General features: G+C 35.9%; 2 protein-coding genes across 3 annotated transcripts; one reads left to right on the top strand and one right to left on the bottom strand.

The window, feature by feature from the left end:
• Nucleotides 1–3453: 3453 nt before the first annotated feature.
• LOC129376588 (V-set domain-containing T-cell activation inhibitor 1-like) lies at nucleotides 3454–7018 on the bottom strand. 2 transcript variants are annotated; one of them, XM_055056184.1, is made up of 5 exons: nucleotides 6816–7018; nucleotides 4946–5272; nucleotides 4384–4443; nucleotides 4151–4210; nucleotides 3454–3900 (listed from the first exon to the last, which is right to left on the bottom strand). In XM_055056184.1, the coding sequence occupies exons 1-5, from the start codon at nucleotides 6889–6891 to the stop codon at nucleotides 3755–3757; spliced, it is 669 nt and encodes a 222-aa protein (XP_054912159.1). In that variant the 5' UTR covers nucleotides 6892–7018; the 3' UTR covers nucleotides 3454–3754. The 2 variants fall into 2 exon arrangements, with proteins under 2 accessions (XP_054912159.1, XP_054912161.1); XM_055056186.1 differs by having other exon boundaries at nucleotides 5081–5272.
• An 8365-nt stretch (nucleotides 7019–15383) lies between these two features.
• LOC129376480 (uncharacterized) lies at nucleotides 15384–20087 on the top strand. Its single transcript, XM_055056097.1, has 3 exons — nucleotides 15384–15591; nucleotides 15704–16066; nucleotides 19843–20087. Exons 1-3 carry the CDS (start codon nucleotides 15504–15506, stop codon nucleotides 20085–20087), a joined length of 696 nt encoding a protein of 231 aa, XP_054912072.1. The 5' UTR covers nucleotides 15384–15503.
• Nucleotides 20088–20502: the final 415 nt, after the last annotated feature.

The following is a 20502-nucleotide window of genomic DNA, read 5'->3' as shown; positions in this document are numbered from 1 at the left end:
GACTTTGCACATTTGCTGTCTAGTTTTTCAAGTGACTTCACTAGTTCTCTCTTTCTTCTATATTGAGAATTGTTGATTTATTATGAAGTAAATCAAACTCTTTAGGCTGCGAGAGTAACTGAACTTTATCTAACTCTGGGCCAGGGTTCTGTTCATGTTGAGAAAGGTCCGATTGCACTGACATTTATATTATCAAACCAATGAGACTTTTTATAATTCATTGAACTGAGTCTTAATATGGCTCTTTAATGTAGGAATAAATGGCTGCTGCAAAGTTATAGACTGTGAATAAAACTGAGCTCTTTATACTTTATACTATGTATATCCTACTAACTTCTCAGAAATCAAATGGCTCTTATTTTAAAAGCAGGTGTTTCAACTAGCCAACATCAAAATCCAACATGGCGGCTCCCCTGTGCTGCCAACTCAAACTTTTCTGGAGAGATTGAAGCTGTTCCTCTATTTCACACTTTGATACGCTGCCTAGAAAAAGGAAACGGCCCCACAAGAAAATGAAAGGGCATTTTCTTTTTTGTTCTTGTTTTGTGAAATTTTAAAACAGGATTGGGGTGATCGGTGACAAATAATGACAACACGCTGTTCTGCTAGAATAAATGTGTCCTTTCATTCCGCCACAGATTACAGCAAACTCATTCACACAGCAAACAATACGTGGTGCATAAATTCCTTCAAACCCGCTCTTACCATTATAGAAAGAACTGGAGAGCCAACAGCGATCGCAAACACGTGGGTGGGATCCGTACAAAACCCAGAGCAGAGACTCTACCGAACAAAGAGCCTTTTCCCCTCTGCCAGACGGGTCAGCCAATCAGAATGCTACTTCCCTGTTCACGACCCCCGTTGTCCATGACCTCCAGAGTTACAACCAGGAGCTCAGAGTGTGACCGATTAGCATGCAGTAACCAGTTCCTTTGAAATGTGTTGAAAACGCCTCATGAAACATAAATTGTATGTTTCATGAGCGTGAAACATACAATTTATCAAAGAACATAGAACATTTTTAAAGCAGCTCTATAATTCAAATAGAAACTGTAAAAGGTATGAATTATTAATGCAGAATTTTATTAACAACTTATAAAAACAAGCAAAATACTTTCTACAAAGTAAAGATTTTGGGGCCTGAATTAAAAGGTGTTTGTTATTAAAAAGCCATATTTTCAGTCGGAGGCATGTTTTGTAAATAATATACATGATGTCTAACAGAATCTGATATTCATTTTATTTTGTCTGGTGAACTTTTACTACTACGTCTAATACAATGGCTTTATGCAAAGACCAAACTTTGACAGGGTGTGCATAAGACTGACATGACACTGTTATGAACATGAAAGAGTCTTTATGAATGTCTTAATGTCATTAAGTGTCATACGGTAAATAATGACACTTTTAATATAAAGTTGCTCTAAAAGTTGCTTTAAATGTGCCAACTTTGCATTATTTTACTTTGACATTTTACTGCAAAATTGTCATTTGAATAGACTTTTAATGCAACTTTTAGACTAACCTTGCATTGAAAGTGTCCTTATTTACAGCAGTGGTTCCCAAAGATTTTCTGGGCCCCCCTATTGTTTACAAAACTAGTTGAAGTATTAATGAGTTTGTATAGTGGTATGAAACAGACTGAGCATGTACTTGGGAGAACTGACTGGCAGCTATTATTGCTAGTTTACATGTTAATCTCAAACAAAAAAATATGTATTAGGAAAAATAATTTATATTTTTATTTTTGTTTTTACTTTTTTAGAAAACACTAAAACATTGTCTGTTGTATTAATAAATGTTTTACATGTAAAATCCTGAGAAATTTTGATTCTTGAGAATAAAAACTCTTTAAAAACATTGTTGCATTTCTTTTTAAATATATTATTCAAATTAAATTCAATATATTCTTACAGATCTGAAATGTAACCACAGAGATGAAGCAGGAAGCAGAGCGGCCATTTTGTCAAAGCCAAACGAAAACAAAGCAAATCACTGAAGCTACATGTACTTATGTTGATCTATTTGGGAATCTATTTTAATTTTCCTTGCACTAGTTTTGTGCCACTGTACAGTTTCTCACTAGTAATAATATAAATTAAACAAAAGAAAATGTGTTCTTATAGGATAAAACTTTTCAAGAATATGAGCTCCTAGAAAAGATTGTTAATATGCAGTTTATTTCTGCTTCACTTTCTGCCATTATTGTTCTGACTGTGAGGCTCCAAAGACTCTGAGCCTGAGAATCACATGAGATGAACACATTGATGCTCTCAGCCCAAATCAAATGTTATTTTATTTCCTGTTTCCTCTGTTAAGTCTGTGCAGGTTTATGATGCTGAGCAGAGCATATTAGAACATTTTAAAACAATGTCTTGCATGGATTTCATGTGTTTGTGGTGGAAACAGACATGCAAGTACTGCATGAAGTTTGATGATAAATTAACATTTTCAGGTAACAAAGAAGTAATTTGACTTTTAAGTTTTCAGAAAAAAGACCAAAATTAAGAAAACATACTTAATAAGAAAAAAAAAAAGAAAAAGACACAAGTCCCAGCCAGTAATTACAAAAACTATATTTTACCAAGTATTTTTGGTTTACATTCCAGAGCAAATATCTTAGTACACTTGATGTAGTGACTAAAATCCTATATTTTAGACTACTGGTTACTGTTGTTCCTGCTGGACTTTGGTTTTATGTGCACTCAATCAAGATTTGTTATGCTGATCTTCATCTGGACTTGTAATCATAAAGACATTTATTTCTTTTACAATGTCCATTGTCTTGCCATTTTCATTGAGAGCCAAATAAATCAGACATAACTCTAAACCATTTTACTCTTTCCATTAGCAACAGAATGACAGAATCACTCTTCATCCTTTCGACAAACTCTATGCACAAAATAAAATATTTCATGTAATAGAAAATTTCGTTTTAGCCTTATTTCATCTTTGATGGAACTAATGATACTTTTTACCATTTATTTACAGATTAATATGCTGTGTTTTGTCATTTCTGCAAGACGTGTTTTTTCCATTAAAGAAGTTTCCAGATAATGTTTAGATGTTTCCGCAGCTGTGATAGTTTAAGACACATCTTGAGTAAAATGCTTAACCTGGTAATTGTCTTAAAGGACTGATGTGTGGAATGTAGTTTGCACCCTATTTGACCCTGAACCCATGACTAACTGGAGAATCAGAAGTTTCTCTTGAAATCCTTATTTTCTGCTATAAAATCATTTCCTCCAAGAGGTGAGGGATAGTTCCTGAGGTGGAGGTTCGGATCACGTTTGTGGTCGATCTGGCAATAGAGATAAGATCAGACTTTATAACGATGTTATGTGACTGCATTCAGTGAGACGGGTCTTTGAACGCTTTAGCCTTCGAATAAAGAAACTTAAAGACAAAGATTAATCTTTCTCTAATTATTGAAACAGATTTTTATTCCTCAGTAACAAATTCTACAACTGGCATATAGTGGAAATAAACACAGGAAAACAAGATAAATGACTCCGACACTTGAGATGAGACAAAACTAACAGGTACCTTTTCAGTAAGATAAGAAAGCTTGCTTGAAATAAATAATTCTTTAATATAGACAAAAAAGTTCTACTTCTGAGTGCCGAATACTTATTCATCAATATTAAGGAATTATTGACTGTATACATACACACACGAACACACACTTTGTGTGTGTGTTTTATGTAGTGAATTTAAACCATGTAACTTTAATAGATTTTTTGCCACAGTGGATTCATTTGCTTCGCTGCCTCAGGTGAGATCCTGTGAGTTCAGCATCAAAAACGGGTTTAAGTAGAGGTGTGTCTTCATGTTTTTGTCTTTGTCCTGCTGTCTCACTCCTTGCTGTATCTTGTCCTGCTGCCTCACTCCTTGCCCTACCTACACAACACACGATAACCACAGACTGTTATCAACACAAGATTTCACTTAAATATGAAGCCAAATGTAGATGTTGCTGCTTTTTTACACTCAAAATAAGAAGAGGTTCATTGTTCAAGCATCAAACATCAGGACTGAATACATACACATTAGTAACAAACACCATTAAAATATAACATCATAAACACACTGACATGTTTGATGTTTGTTGAATTTTAATGTTTTATAGAAAATAAATGTATTTGCTTACATTTCCATAAGAGAAATCCTCCAGCAGCAACGATGACGATGGCGATGACAATTATGGTAACTGGAAGAAACCAAAAGTTATAAAATGCATATCAAATGTGATTTTCTATAGTTACATTATTTCTATGTTTACTTCTTGTACCATAATTTCAGTGTTAAAAATCTGTTCTTAAAGTTTGGAAAAGTTTAATGATCTTATTTTCTCCACCCATGGAAAGGCTCTGATATACTCACTTGCTTCTGTTGATGAGTCTTTCTTTAAATCCTTCCTTTGGTGACCAGGATCTACTTTATCTGGAACAGAGTCACAGACATGTTGTCAAAATGTTACTCATGTAGGTCAGAGCTTGGTTTCTGAAAATACCAGAAATCTGGTTAAAAAGAACATACAAGACAAAGTGAATTTGGTTGCTCACTCACATATCTGAATATAATTCAGGATGTTGTGCATTACATAAAACAATCAGAACAATTGTGAACATTTGCCGTATCTAAACAACACAAGATAACAGTTGTGATAGCAAAGCATGTCTGTAGATCATGGCTATGCTCAACTTATAACGTCTCCTTCTACACAAACACACAATGTGCTTCTGTGTAGGGTATGTCTCTTTTTGGGTAAAGAGGGTAGAGAATATTTTCATTTAAAAAATACTTAAAAACCGAAATCAGAAATTTTAACACTACTTTGAGTTAGTTCACATAAAATCCCAAGAAAATCTATCTCTCACTTTCAACATGACAAAAACCAAAAGTATTTTTCTTGGTTTATCTGCTTTAAATGAACAGAACTCACCAACATTCAGGGGAACTTGATCTTGACATTTTAACACTTTGCAGGTGTAAGTTCCTGCATCATCTTTAGTTATATTAATTAGTTTCAGAGAAATGTTTCCTTGGACCAATTCTTGGTGGAAGACAGACGTTCGACCTTTGAACTGTTGATCTTGAGAGTAGACATCATCATCACGGCTTCGATATAGATGCGCCACTTTCTTCCCGAGTTTCCACTCCACCGTCTTGTTTGTGACGTCCTGCTTCGGCTTCATGTGGCACAGCAGGACGACATCCTCCTTCTCCTTTGCTGTGACTGGCGTGGGGGAACCAATCACCTCACACTCAACTGGAGAAATCATAAAATAAAATATGTAAACCAAAATGAAACATGACAAGATCTGTTGCTGCTGGCAGTTTGTTATTCATTGTAATAAACATATTCTGAGCTCAGAGCTTCTACTTTCATTTTTCATTTTTCCTCAGGTTTTAGCCAGTCAGTGAACATGGATATTTCTGCTGACTCAGCTTATGTCATCATAAAACTGAATTAGGTTTACAGGATCAGTTAATTATGAAGGAATCTGCATAACAAGGCAAAAGGTCCCTTCATTTGATTAGCTTGGAAACGCATCACTAGTCATGTGACCTCACACAGGTCAGAACAAATGCAAAGTTAGTTTGGAAAATCTAAACGCAACAGAAATTATTTTTCATTCAGGTGGATTTTGATGTAAAATAAAAAACATTTCTAAGATAAATTTACAGTGGATATTTGAAATATGCCTGATCTAAGGAATTCATCCAGTGTCTACAGCTGATTACAAGGCATCTGGGAAAGATCAGAGTCGTACCTGATCTAAAACCACATTTATAAATGGTGTAGTGGCGATTGTTTGTTCAACCAAACATCCAAATAAAAAGTTCCATCAGCCACTATGAGGCAATGGGGTCCAGATTCTTGACACAGGCAAAAGAAGTTTAAGGTCCAAACTTGCTGATTGTCTTGGTTGCTTTTATTTTCCTTTTATGCAAGCAATTACAATGATCAAACTTTTCTTTGTTCTCCTGCTGATCTCTCTCTCTTGCGCTGGTGAAAACCATAGGCCCCAAACCCAAATGCCTGTTGGTCCTTTACCAGGCCCCTACATTTATAGAAGGTGGACTGACCCACCTCACTTCCTGTCTGGCTTACAAATAAAAAATAGGGAAAGATAAGAAAACAAAAGAAAAACCTGCAAATAAACTCTGTAAATAATGCAAAAAATAGAAGTTTAAGAATAAACTAACACAATTCAAATGGATAAAGAAATAAAGAATAAATAGCTCCAACAAATGGCCTGGGTTGCATTTATACAAATCCTGTCTATGTTGTTCAGACTCATGAAAAGATCAGATAGAGATCACATAACAGCAAAAACTGTGGATTTGGGTCACTTCAGGCTGTGATGCAAACACAACCAAGTCTGATACTAAAACTTTTTAGATTATAAAATGTTCTGATTGGGGGCCACACAAAGTCATTCCACGGACTGCAAATGGCCCCTAATCCACATGTTTACACCCCTGCTAGACGGAAAATAGTTCTTGAATAAAAGCAGAGATTTGATCTACTTTCTTTATGATTTTTTTTATTTAACATTTTAAATTTATCACATTGTCTGAGCTTTTATTAGAAAAACATAAACGCCATGAATAAGAACTTCTCACCTGAAACATGACGTAGATGCACAGGTAACCCACCTTACACCTGACGCTCGACAGCTTTAAGCATTGTTTGTAATGATTGGATGAGGGTTAAAATCAATGTCAAATATTTTGGCGTTGATGTAAAGATAAATATGTGGACTCAAAATGAAAAATCACAAGATGGCGAAATAGTTGGAACATACCTCTCGCTTCGGCGATGGGAAAAAAGAAAAATCGGACCGTGAGCCAAACAGAAAACAGAAAAACCCGGATTATCATTTTTGAGTCCTGAACAGAAAAGTTCAGGAGTCGGATTTAAAAGTTAAAAGTTACCAAAAAGTGATCAAGCGTTGGTTCTTCTTGGAGCGATAGTTTTAAAAAGCATACAGCACGATCAGAAAAACTCTTTCGCTTTCCCGATCAACGAATAGAAATGATGACAGGAAATGCAAATTACAAATAAACAAACCAGCAAACAAATAGATCAGGCTACTTGTGGTAAATAATTTGAACAGTACAGGAGTCAATGTCAAGTTAAATGTGGACAGATAAGGCCATTTTAAAAAATCATTTAAACGCAAACATTTTTATTTTACTAAAGAGACGCATTCTGCCCAGCAGATGGCGACAAATTGCCTTTCATTATTTTCAATTCATATTTTTTAAATGTTTTAACTTCTTGGCTATTTATATGGAGACAAATATATTTCCACTTATAATTTTACCTGAACTGAAGAAAAACAGATTGGACACATCCCAGAGCCTTAGCTAGAGAGTAATATTAATTTAATTTTTAATATCAGGGACTTATAAAAAACATAAGTGGGAACATAAACTACATTAAAAATTACATGTATCTATTGTTTATTATTATTGTTTATTTTGAATAACTAGCTAACTAGCTTATAACTATTACATAATACTATACATTTCAATAAAACTTAAGGAAGCACAATAAATGTAGATTACTATAATCAATGAAAATAGCTGGCATGTTCAAAAAGCAGTGAGAAAAAGCACATTTTATTTCTCTTCACTGCTTTTATGCTTTATTAAGAGAAAAAAGGCCATTTAGAAATAAAATACTGGTTTTGCACATCAGATTTGCAGTTTTGTTAATTGTAACTCATGAGAAAACAGATGCGTGAGGTCTAAAATAGACCTCACGACTCGAAACGACTTAAATCCAAGCAAATAAGCTGTTGCCTCTGTGTTCTGAAGTCCTGGTCCAGCCGTCTCCACAATGTGTCTTAATTTTAGAACCTTATTCTGCAGCAATCTTCTTGATAATCCAGCTCCGTCTTCTACTGCCAAACGTGCCTCGAAAATTAAAGGTTCTTCTAAAAGCCAAAACAAAGACGCAGTTGGTTCTAATCTTTTCCACCCAAAAATTGTCCAAGCTCTAAATAAACTTTTGTAAAATAATGACATTTCATACAATAATAATATTTTACAATTTAATAAAAATAGAGAAACGTCTAATCCAAAAAACCCCTACTCTTTTCAAAATGAAACTCATTACTGGCTTCCACAAAACATCTTCCTCCCTTCCCATTAAATATTTCTGAATAATCTGAAGCCTAAAAGCAGCAGCTCTACTCTCTAAATGAACTAATCAATGTCCACCTTCTTCTTCAGGTAAGAAAAGCACAGATTTGGAAACCCAATGTTTATCATCCCCAAAAAATCTAAGCTTGCTGGATTGAATTCTGTATCTTCATCTCCCAAATACACACCAAGACACTTTAGATAGATGTTAATGTTAATAGATTGAGGAAACCCACTGAGCCAGCTTCCTGTCACCAAAGCTTCACTTTTAGCCCAATTAACACGGGCAGCTGACAATTTACAAAATAAATCCACAACACTACATAAATGATTCACTTCTTCTTGATTTTTAACTATAATAATAATATCATCCGCATAAGCTGATAAAGAAAAAGACATATTACACTTTGGTAAAACCAATCCCTCAATATTTAACCTGATTTTCTTTAACAATGGTTCAATTGAAAGAGCATATAACATTCCAGACAAAGAACAACCTTGTCGAACACCTCTCTTAACTTTAAAAGGTTTACACAGACAACCATTAATTTTCAGTACACTTTCAATGTTTTCATATAGAACCATAATCTTGGCAATAAATCCAGAGTCTAGACCAAACCTCTCCAACACCTTCCACAGGTACTGGTGCTCAACTCTGTCAAAAGCCTTTTCCTGGTCCAAAGAAATCAAACCAGCATTGCATTCAAATGATCTGGAGACATCCAAAATGTCTCTAATAAAAGAAATATTATCAAGCATTGATCTGCCAGGAACACAGTAAGTTTGTGTTTGATGAACCATCTGATTCATTCCCTTTTTCAGTCTGTTTGCCAGCACCTTTGACAACAGTTTATAGTCTGTACAAAGTAGAGAAACAAGTCTCCAGTTTTTAATGTCTTGAAGATCACCTTTCTTTGGTAACACTGTAAGAACTGCTGTCCTGCAGCTTTGTGGTAGAACACCTTTAGCAAAACTCTCCTCAAAAACCTCCAAGAGGTCAAAGCAAAGTTCAGACCAGAAAGTTCTGTAAAATTCACTGGGAAGACCATCAATGCCAGGTGCTTTCCCTCCTTCCATGCTTTGCAATGCAGTATGAATCTCCTCCAAAGTTATAGGCTCCCCAACTCCTTGGCGAAATCCACCGAAACTCTTGGAAGATCATTGCAAAAGTCGTTGAAGTTGTCTTCATCTTCAATGTATTCAGAGCTGTACAGATCGGCATAAAAATCTGCAGCTCTCCGCCTGATGTCACCGTCTTCAGTCAGAAGAAGATCCGCTGTCGATTTTAACCCATGTATAAACTTGCACTGTCCTTGCTTTTTCTCCAATGAGAAGTTTGTTGGAGTGTCCATTAAAGCAATCTTCTGAAATCTGCTTCGAACCAGCGCGCCCTGTGTTTTTGAACCCAGCAATTCAGCTAAAGAAGCTTTTTTTGACTTGAGGTTTTCAAAATAACCCCGATCCCCTGTGGATTGTGCAGAAGCCTGCAACTCCACTATTTCAATCTCCAGATCTCTAATAGACTTGGTTAATCTAGATGAAACATTAACAGTGTACTGTTGACAAAGTTCTTTAATTTCAATTTTCCCACGATCCCACCACTGCCCTAAAGATACAAAGTCCTCTTTTCTAGTTTTGTACCTTCTCCAAAAATAAATAAAAGTTTCCTTAAAATTTGTATCCAACAACAAAGCAGTATTAAAATGCCAAAAAGCAGATTTATGTTTAATATTGGCAATAAATGCACTACAAGAAACCAACGCAAGATCTGAAAACCTTACAGGATGAATACTACAGGTTTGAAAAATTCCAAAATTATGTCTGAAACTGTATATTCTATCCAACCTAGCTGCAGAAAACGAATCTAGCCCAAGTATATTGTATTTTATGATTGTGCATTTCTCTCCAAATATCAACCAAAGAAAATAAAACAATCAAATGTTTCATAAACATTGTCAAAGCTGGATGAGGTTCGAAATGATTATTATCCAACTGACCATTTTCAGTACAGTTAAAATTCTCGCCCAAAAACAGAAAATCATCCATGTCACACTTACTCAAAAAGTCTTCAAGTTCATTTGACAAACGAATCCTCCCTCCTCTTGTATTCGGAGCATAAATATTTACAAAAACAATATTAAAACACTCATATTTTGCTTTCACCACCATTAATCTACCTTTGATTACTTCTTCGACTTGATAAGACACAGGTAGAAAATTTTTCGAAAACAGAATTGCAACTCCCCCGCTGGTCTGACTTAAATGACTCAAAATAATATCTGCCCCCCATTCTCTCTTCCAATCTATTTCATTTAAACAATCACTATGTGTCTCTTGTACCATTAAAACATTTATCTTTTTCAAATTCATTAATTCAAAAACATTGATTCTCTTTTTCACATCTCTATAGCTCCATTCAGATTTAAAGTAGAAACTCTGAAGTGGCTCATTACAAAAAATTAGAAAAAAAAACCATCAAAGGAAAAACAAACAAACACGATATTTAAACTTCAAACTCATCGTCGTTGTTGAATTCTTGCTTAAGTTTTCCGATCAGTTTTTTTAACTGGTAAACTTCTTTATCATTATATCCCCCTTTTACTGAAATCTCACATGCGTGAAAAAAAGTTTCTTGTCAGGAAAAAATTTTTCTATTTTTACATTTTCATATTCTTAGTAACTTTTAAAAAATGTTTAACATTCAGTACACCATAACCTTTCCTTTGTTGACTTTGGACAAGGGAAATTACAAGATGAGGCCAAACTATCTTCAGTCCAACCTTCATCTTCACCTTCCTCTTCCTCCTCTTCCACATTACTTTCTAATTCTAGAACTTTTCCTGAACATTCTAAGTCTGAATCTCTTCCATCATGTTCAATCTGAGAACCAAAAAGATCTTCAGAAAATTTCCTCTTTTTAGCAAATCCCAAACCATCTTCCTCCGTTGTTTGACTGCATCCCTCATCCTCTTTTTCTTCAGTATTTGCTTTCTCCTGAAGAGACTTTAGTAAACTCTGACTGTCCCTCCTCACTGTTATCTTCCTGCTTTTCCTGTAAATCATTCACTGTTTGGTTTTTCAAAACAAATTCTCCATCTTCTGACAAGCATGTCTCATTCATATCTTTTTTCTCAGACGTTTGCCCTTCTATTTCTTTTGTCACTGCGCTCCCCGAACTTGTGGCCTCAACTTGATTCTGCAAATTGTCGCTCTCTTTATCTGGAGTTTGTGCCAAATTTTCAGGAGGATTTTTCCCAGGACATGCTCGAACCAAGTGACCAACTTCCCCGCAACCAAAACACACCAGAGTGCCCGAGTTTACATAAATAGCATAATCAAACTCATCCACTCGCACATTTAGAACTAAGTTCTTCATTCTTTTTATTTAGAATCATAAGGACCTGTCTTCTATGTGAAACAATTATGGTGATTTACAACCTGACGGCATTTTTCTGATTGCAGAAACAATTTTTCCATGTCGTGACAATTCTCTCACCAACAATTCATCACTGATGAACGGAGGTATATTTGCAATCGTGACTTTTTTAGCCGGGGTGCTTAATGGTGAAACAGACAAACAATGCCTTTTTCAATCACTTTGTTTGCCTTCTCCACGCTGTCAACAGAAATGACCACCGCGCTGTTCATCCGAGCAGCTGATTTAATGCTGCTGCAGCCCACAACTTCTCCCACCGCCAAACTACATTCCTGCACTGTCATAGTAGGACTATTAGGCATGATCTTTAATCCATGTTGTCTCGCAAGTTTGGTCAAATCCATTTCCGGCATTTTGCACCAAAAGGCGAAAATGCCGGTGTTACGCACAAAAAAATTAACCAAGTTCACTTATTCTAACTCCACAACCACAATATTTAAAGAACAAAACCCATAATAAACCAGCAAGAGAAAGAAGAAAGTAAAGTTAGAAATTCTCAATCCCTCAGTCCACTCGTCACAAGAATGCACACCACAAGCTGATCAGCTTGTGGTGTGCATTCTTTCGCATGCAGTGAGAAAGAAAGAAAGAAAGAAAGAAAGAAAGAAAGAAAGAAAGAAAGAAAGAAAGAAAGAAAGAAAGAAAGAAAGAAAGAAACAAAGAAAGAAAGAAAGAAAGAAACAAAGAAACAAAGAAAGAACAAAGAAACAAAGAAAGAAACAAAGAAACAAAGAAAGAAACAAAGAAAGAAGAAAACCTGCAGGACTCCTTTAGGCTCTTTAACAAGTAAACAAAGGCTCCTTTTATTCCACTGGAGTCAAACTGCAGTCAATTTGTAAATGCTGCAATAATTGATTCTGATGAGGCATTTGGTTTATACATGACAGTAGAAATCGGCCAGCAAGGTATCCCACAATGCAATGCAGCAGCAACAAATTAAACTACTTTTTTATTTGTCACAAAATGTGTTTTAAGATGCTTAATGTGTAAATGTAGAGTCCAAAGTCTCATCTGTGGAGCAAGTTCATGAAGAACAAGGTTACTGAGACTAGAGCACTTTTTGGCTGGTTTGTAGCATTTACATTTGCATACATGAAACTACACCATGATTGAGTTTTATGCTCATTTTCATTATCCTGCTCCATCTGAGATGTTGGTTTTATCAAAAAAATGGTAAAGAAACTATCACTGTTTAATATATTTTCTGTCAAAGTTTGAGCAGAAAAACAAAACAATAGCAGGAGCCAGGAACTGTTTAAATCAAGCATTTTATTTTTGTTTACCCGGTAAGTTGTTTCTAGTTTTAAAAAAAAAAACTATTTCTGATTAAGTAACTACAATATACTCATATTTATTAATTTAATGTAATATTTTACAACACTAAAAAAGTTGATTAATTCACACACATTTCAGTTTTGCTTGATCTACTTGACAAAATTAATTTCAATTTACTTGGATTTTCTTTTTATGTAACAATATAAGAACAAAGAAAAGTATTGCCTGATAAACATAAACAACCTAATGCAACTATTTGCACTATTTATTTAATTAGACAGAAAACTGGAGGAATCTGAGACCCTTCAAGGTTTGCACTAGGACACTGCAGACCTTTCAGTCTGTTGGTGAGAGCGCCATCTGTTGGAGCAGCAGCATCAGAGCAGGAACTAAAAAGGCTCAACAGTCTGATAAAAAGTTCTGGTTCTGTTCTGGGAACAACTGTGTGACCTCTGCAGATGGCAAAGTAAAGAAGGATTATTGATCAAAATCAATAAAATGATGAACAATCCTGATCATCCTCTTCATGAGTCTGAAGGCAGAAATCTTCACATTTACTGTGTTACAGACAATCAGGAGGTTTTCCTGCCATCAGGATCCACAATGACTTCTGAAGAATCTGAATTTATTTCACTTACAACATTTAATTTCCCTTCAGGATCAATGAATTATTTTTGAATCTGAACTTGTTCTGTTTCTGTAATTTGTTGTGCAGCTTGATGATGATCTGTGTCTCAGTGGATAAACTGAGGATTAAATAATAAATTAACATACAGACTATATGACTGTTATCTCACTTCCTTAACAATATTAAAGTTTGAAGCTTCCTGGACTCTGAGCTGAACACCAGCTCCACCCACATGCACAACACCGAAAGAAAAACTACAAACTCACTTTGACTCGATCTCATCTCGGTCATTTAGAGGCTTCAGTGCTGATCAAATCTTCATTAAAATACTTAAAAGAAAATCAGAAATCTCTTTACCAGACAGACAAAGGTTATGGGATTTTCTTCTCATCTTCTGGATGATCAGTTTGCTGCCCATTGCAGATCAAGGTACGTGACGTTATTCTCCAGGAAGAGAAAACTCTCTTCCTTTTCTCCTTGGGTTTTACACAGCATAGCGGTTATATCTTAAAACAACACTAACATTTAATGAACTTGTGTGTAAATAAAATACGCATCAAGACCCAGACTTAGTCTGATATCCAGGTACTTTAGTTCAGTAGAACTACATGTCCTTTATAAAAGGGTTTAATAGTAGCTGTTCTGGGACAGGGTCTCCTAACTTTTTCTTCTGGCAAAATTTCTTTTTTTTTCTTTTAATTAGACGAGTATTTACTTCTTTTCTTTTCTAGAGATTTATAAAAAAGAATGACTAAACATCAATTTGTGGAATAAAACAAAACAGAAAAAATGTGAGCATTTGTTTTGAAAGAACTCAATAATCCTGTATTTTCCCAACAGTTTTTACAACTGTAATCATTTAAAGGATAATAGATGAGCAACAATGTATTTACTCCTGTGGGACAATAAAGAATATTGTTGTAAAAGAATTATGTTTTTCTATAATTGATTTATTAAACTATTCTGACAACTAACCAGACAAAAAAATGGCATATTCTGCAGATAGAGACTTAGAGACTTAGACTTAGACTTGACTTTATTGATCCCTTGGGAAGACTCCCTCAGGAAATTATAGTTACCAGCAGCTCACAGGCAAAAATGTGGCACACAGTAAGCATACACAAAATACAAAAAAATACAAATTAAATACAAAACAAAGAATATAAATACAACACAAAAGGAAATTATAGCAATTTGGTCGATAGATTGACCAGTGATATGGTATTGCACTGTATGGTTTGGCCTGATAAATATGGAGTTCACATTTGTAGAAAAACTACTCCTTCTTCCCTCTGTCCTGTGTCACCTCCGACCCCCCAGTGAGGAGTTGTACAGTCTGAAGGCGTGGGGGACAAAGGAGTTCTTGAATCTATTGGTCCGGCACTTGGGAAGCAGCAGTCTGTCACTGAACAGGCTCCTCTGGCTGCTGATGACGTCGTGTAGAGGGTGGCTGCTATCGTCCATGATGTCCAGCAGTTTGTTCAGTGTCCTCGCCTCTGCCACCGTCACCAGAGAGTCCAGCTTCATGCCGACCACAGAGCCGGCACGCCTGATCAGTTTGTCCAGTCTGGACGTGTCCTTCTTGGATGTGCTGCCTCCCCAGCACACCACGGTGTAGAAGAGGACACTGGCGATCACTGACTGGTAGAACATCCACAGCAGTTTGCTGCAGATGTTGAAGGACCGCAGTCTCCTCCTTTTATTTCACCACTTTGACTTATTTAATATAATATTATAAATACATTAATACACTCCAATGAACAAACAATTCAAACTCCTTTAAACCAAACAGCATTTTATTGCATAAAGTCAATAACAGCATTTATTTAGTGAATGTTAATCATCTGTAGCAAAAGTTCAATCTGCAGATAAAAATCTCTCCTAACATCAAGTGAAAAGTTCTGCTTATTTTAACATTTTAACAGTGCAGGGCTGTTTATTGGTGCTTAAGAGAAGATTTGTTGTTTTATTTTACAGCTAAATCTTGAGGAGTTTTCTGACCAGATGAAGATGATCTCCTCCTCTTCCTCTCTCAGGATGAAGATGATGTCCAGCATCCTGCTGCTCCTCATCCTCAGCTCATGTCTCTGTGGTCAGTCTCCATCTTGTCTTTGTGACAGAAAGCTCTCTAGATGGAGCTGAAAGACTCCCATGTTCCAGTTCTCAGTGTGTCTGCTCCTCTCTTTCCCTCTCTGTCTCCTCAGCAGCAACATTTGTAGTGAATGTGACACAGAGCAACTATCAGGCAGAGGAGAAGCAGAACATCACTCTGGAGTGGACCTTCACCACCAAGACTCAGGGAACCTGGAAGAATCTGTTCATCTACTGCAGCTTATTGAGACCTGATAAAGAACGAGTTCTCTATCGGGTCCATAATGGAGTTGAGATTCCAGAGTCTCAGGATGATCAGTTTTCAGGACGAATCCAGAGCAACAAAGACGTCCTCAGAGAAGGACGAATCAGACTCCATGTGTCCAGACTGAGGACTGAAGACTCTGGTCTGTATCAGTGTGGAGTGAGAACTGAAGATGGAGTCAACTATGCAGAATGTCGACTCAAAGTCTTTGGTGAGTTTCTGCTTCATTTCACAACCTTAAAGTCTAAATGTTGTAAAACTGAAATAAAACTGAGAAAATTAACATGTGTAAAAGTATCTGATTAATCAAATCATCCAACTAAACTAAATGAAACTATATTGGACAATTATAAAACTAAAACATCCTCATATTATTGATAGTATGTCCTTTGGTTCTGTGTTTATTAATTTATTGTGTTTTTAATTCACACATCAGCAGATTATATCAGCTGTTGGTCAATGATCCTCCTGATTTCACTTCTGCTGGTCTGGAAAATAGTTTAGATAAAACTCCTGATTCTGTTGGTTGTTCAGAGATAATTGAACACATTTGAGGCCCTGCTCCTTGATGCCTCTACTGCCCTTTTTTAGTTGATATTAAGTTATTTTTATTTTTATCTGTATGTCAGGAGGCCTGCTTGTTCCCCTCAGCAATAATATTTAGCTAAATATAATAATTTAGCAAACTAAATTAGTCTGGCTGCCCTCAGTCTAATAATGGCTCTCAGTTTCTGTCTCCATGTCCATGGTGTTTATGTCTGTTCAGGTTGAGATGGAGTTTCACATGAAAGCAGCTCTTTAAACTACGAATACAACAGAGACACAATCTGTGCTGTCAGATGACTGATTATTTCTGATTATAACTCAGAAATAATCCAAATTAGAATGTATTTTTATTTATTTCCTACTTACGGAACATTTCTGTTTATATCAGAGGTTTTTTGTGCCTTTTTATCCTAATGGAAAAAATGTAAACTTCAGATATTTCACAGAGACATTAAGATTCATGGAAAAACCTCACATAATATTATATTAAAGCAGAAAGTACATCGGCCACCATAAGAAAGGCTTACAGTATTGAATTATGCTGCATAACTGACCAGTACAGGACTGGCAGGGGATGCAAAAGAGAAAAAAAAAATCTCCATGTCCCCAAGGGGGCGCCATAACTTCTCGCTCATGTCCTCTCTCTAAATAAAACTCACGTTTTCAAGCGTATTCTATTTGTTCATTTGGTTGGATAATATTTTTAGTTTTTATTGCAATTATTATCCTTTGCTTCTGCTTCAATATTCTTCCCTTCTCTAACTTCATTGTTGGCCCCAACTTGTATCACATACACACAAAGCATAAAGTTAAATGTCACTAAGTGAAACACATTATATAGATTAATTACACACTGATGGATGTTTGAAAGCCTTTAATTATTTACAGTTAATAAAAACTATGTTAATTGTATGTTCAATACCTGCTATGAGGTTATTTTCAATTAATCTGACAAATGAGATGTTGGAATAATTGTATAGAAGTTATCCCATGTATTGTTGTTTCTTGTATGTTGTTGAGTTAGTGCGGCCCCGGTGTGAAGTGTGTGCAAGAGTCGGTTTAACAGCGGGAGAGGAAGAGTAGTAAAGATCTCAACAAGATGGCTTTAAACTATTTAGTGCCGGTCAAAAGGTTGCACCAGCAACCAGTTCTTGTTTTTCTTACTATGTATGTTGGAATGCTGTAAAACTGTTACTGTGAAGATTAACTACTTATTCTGTTTGGTGTGTCCGGAACGAGATTATCACGTACAAGATAATTGTGTTGCACAGAAGGAGTGACAAACACAATACACATTCTCAAAGTACTGTCTTTGCATCTCCTGAGGTTACAGTTTGTTTGTTGTCTCTGGGGTCATAAAGTTCAGTTCCTGAGACTTTGGGTTGTATGCAAACGACCCATTCTTCCTATCAGACTGGACGTTGCTCTGGCCATCCCAGGTGACAGAATCATTGCTTCAAAGATAAAAGAAACACAAATCGATCCCAGGGGCATTGTATTCTCCTGGTCTTTGTATTTGTATCTAACACTTAGTTGGTAATTGAGAACTGGCACTGTAGCTGTGTGATGAATTGTTTACCCAACGCCTTTTAGAGCTACAGTGTCCTTGTGTAACCAGGGTGACCTAAGGAAATAAAAGACGTACTCAGAGTGTGTTGGAGATTGTAACTGATGTACGTCTCTGGGGCACTCTCCTCGCGAGTAAAACTTAACTGATGTGTTCTGTCTTTCTTTCCAGGTAGTGTTTTACTAATGTTAGGGGTTTAAACCTGACATGAGACTCATTGGGACAGATATTCTAATTTATTGAATATGACTGTAAATGTAGAATATTGAATTAATATTTATGATATGTAGACTACTGGTAAAATACATCTATTGTATTCTATTGTAAACTACAAATGTAAGAATGATAACAAAACATAATTATTCTAACAAATAACATTGTCATTCTTAATAAATGATGCTACTGGTTTAGTTCTATGGTGTGTTACAATTTAAACCATTTCTGGGGCCCCTGAATGTCTGAATGGCCCCTGAATGGCCCGTACCAGCAGCTTCTGAGTTTTCTGAGATCTTACATTTCTAGATCTCAGAGGTTCTAACATCAAACAATGATATAAAGTTTAACCCTTTGAGCTTTTTTGATCTGTAAATCAGTCTGCAGCCAGCTGTCAGTTATTGTTATTAGGGCTTAATTGGTCAAATGGCAGCAAAGTTGCTTATTTCATAACTTCATAACCTTTGACCTTTTTTCCGATGGTCAGATTACCAGCTACAGTCTCAGATCAACTCAGACCTCCAGCTCTGTCAGCAGCAGAAACAGAAACTTTATATCTGTTGGGGAAAATAGACGACATTTGCTTTGCATTTCCCCACATGATGGCAATGATACTGTATGATTCAATTAGACTCTTGATTAAAATAGGTTGTTGCTTTGTTGTTGTACAGTGTTTTTGTTCCATATGCCCTTTTTTAAATTTGAGCCCGTGACCCTCCAAAGGTCTCTGCACGGCCCTGTTCAGTTTCCTAATAAAGTGGATAGTGAACATGTAGTTTTTACAATGTAATTAAAGTATAAACAGGGCTGGACCAAATGGCTGAGAAATGTATCATAATGTCAGTCAATATCAGTCAATAGATAATTATTGATGAGTTTTTTGTATTACATATCTGATCTAACTGGTGATGTAATTGTTTCTGTTTTATTCAGTTTCCTCTTGAATTGTTGACTCCATCCATTTAAATCTGGGTAGCAGAAAACAATTACATTTTTGTATTAGATGCTCCTTACAATTGATACCAGAAGTGAAAACAGGCAAACAAGTTCATTTCCTGTTGAGAAATACGTCTTTTTTTACTCAGTACATAATCATAAGCTGTTTTTTTTAAGTAGTTGTATTTGATTATCAAAATATCACAGCGACCACATATTAAAGAATATTTACTTAAATGAAAAAGAAAATAATTGCCATGTTTTCTTTGGGTTGCTATGTCTTCTCCAGGGGACTCTATAGCGCCCTCTAGCGCCCCCTGGGTGCCACTGTTCTCATAGTGTATAAATAAATAATTACATTAAATGAGAGTTTCTGCAGCTCCAGACGAGTTTAACATGATCCCAGAAACATTTACCATGAGATCATCCCTGTTTGTTTCTGGGATAATTTGATACAAAAATTATTTTCTGTCTCGGTGAGTTCTACAAGTGGATCAGATTTCATGTCTCTACAGTAAAGTTAATGCACAGGGTGTTTTGAAGGTTGGTAGGTGGCGCTCTTGCACAGTTTATGTTGTGATTTTTGTGACAAAACTTCTATTAATGGGATAGATTCATTGTATTACAATTGTAAAGATCCTACAGGAGAATAAGTATGAATGTTAGTTGAACAACAAACAGGATTATTAGTGTTGATTTATTTTTATCTTTGTTTATTCTTCCAGTTCCAGTGAAGGTTGTTGGTCATGATCCGATACATGCAAAGGTTGGAGACGACGTTATTCTGCCATGTCATCTGGAGCCTCCATTTGATGTGAACAAACTTGCAATCGAATGGAGATTCAAGAGTCAAATAATACATGTACAACGCAGCCGAGCTAAAGATAATGAAGCTTCAGACCAAGAGTACATTAACCGAACCTCCATGTTCCCTGATGAGTTTAAAAAAGGCAACATTTCCTCAAATTGACCAAAGTAACCCAGGAGGATGAAGGGAATTATATTTGCTTTGTTCCCAAACTGCAAAGTCAAGTCAAGAAGGGAAACGTTGCTCTAATACTTGGTGAGTTTTATAAAATTAAAATCATTTAGACAAACTAGATAAATATATTAATGTCTATAACTCTTAATGTGATTCCTCAGCAGATAAAAATGGATCCCCAGACAGCTTTATTCTTCCTGAGGTAAATATTTTAACTAGGTAGTGGTTACTGGCCTCTGACTCAGTTTCAGATTTTCTTTGTTACCTGCAGCCATTGAGGCTCATTGGGTTGAATATTCATCTTCAGGCTTTTCCTGTTAAAACTGTTGATGTTCAGCTGGCAGATAAAACCTGAAGACCTGTGTGTGTGTGTGTGTGTGTGTGTGTGTGTGTGTGGGGGGGG

Source organism: Poeciliopsis prolifica, unplaced genomic scaffold (assembly GCF_027474105.1).
Source record: "Poeciliopsis prolifica strain line A6 unplaced genomic scaffold, Auburn_PproV2 SCAFFOLD044, whole genome shotgun sequence".
NCBI lineage: Eukaryota > Metazoa > Chordata > Actinopteri > Cyprinodontiformes > Poeciliidae > Poeciliopsis > Poeciliopsis prolifica.
The sequence above is the reverse complement of the archived record's forward strand: the minus strand, read 5'-3'. Positions and strand labels throughout refer to the sequence as shown.

Bases quoted from the DNA above. Each gene is read 5' to 3' on its own strand.
- LOC129376588 (XM_055056184.1), bottom strand. From the start codon at position 6,891: ATGATAATCCGGGTTTTTCTGTTTTCTGTTTGGCTCACGGTCCGATTT. The intron at 5,273-6,815 runs GTATGTTCCAAC...TGATTTCTCCAG, and splicing joins TCCCATCGCCGAAGCGAGAG to TTGAGTGTGAGGTGATTGGT. The intron at 4,211-4,383 runs GTGAGTATATCA...GGTTTCTTCCAG, and splicing joins AGACTCATCAACAGAAGCAA to TTACCATAATTGTCATCGCC.
- LOC129376480 (XM_055056097.1), top strand. From the start codon at position 15,504: ATGAAGATGATCTCCTCCTCTTCCTCTCTCAGGATGAAGATGATGTCC. The intron at 15,592-15,703 runs GTCAGTCTCCAT...CTGTCTCCTCAG, and splicing joins CCTCAGCTCATGTCTCTGTG to CAGCAACATTTGTAGTGAAT. The intron at 16,067-19,842 runs GTGAGTTTCTGC...TTATTCTTCCAG, and splicing joins ATGTCGACTCAAAGTCTTTG to TTCCAGTGAAGGTTGTTGGT.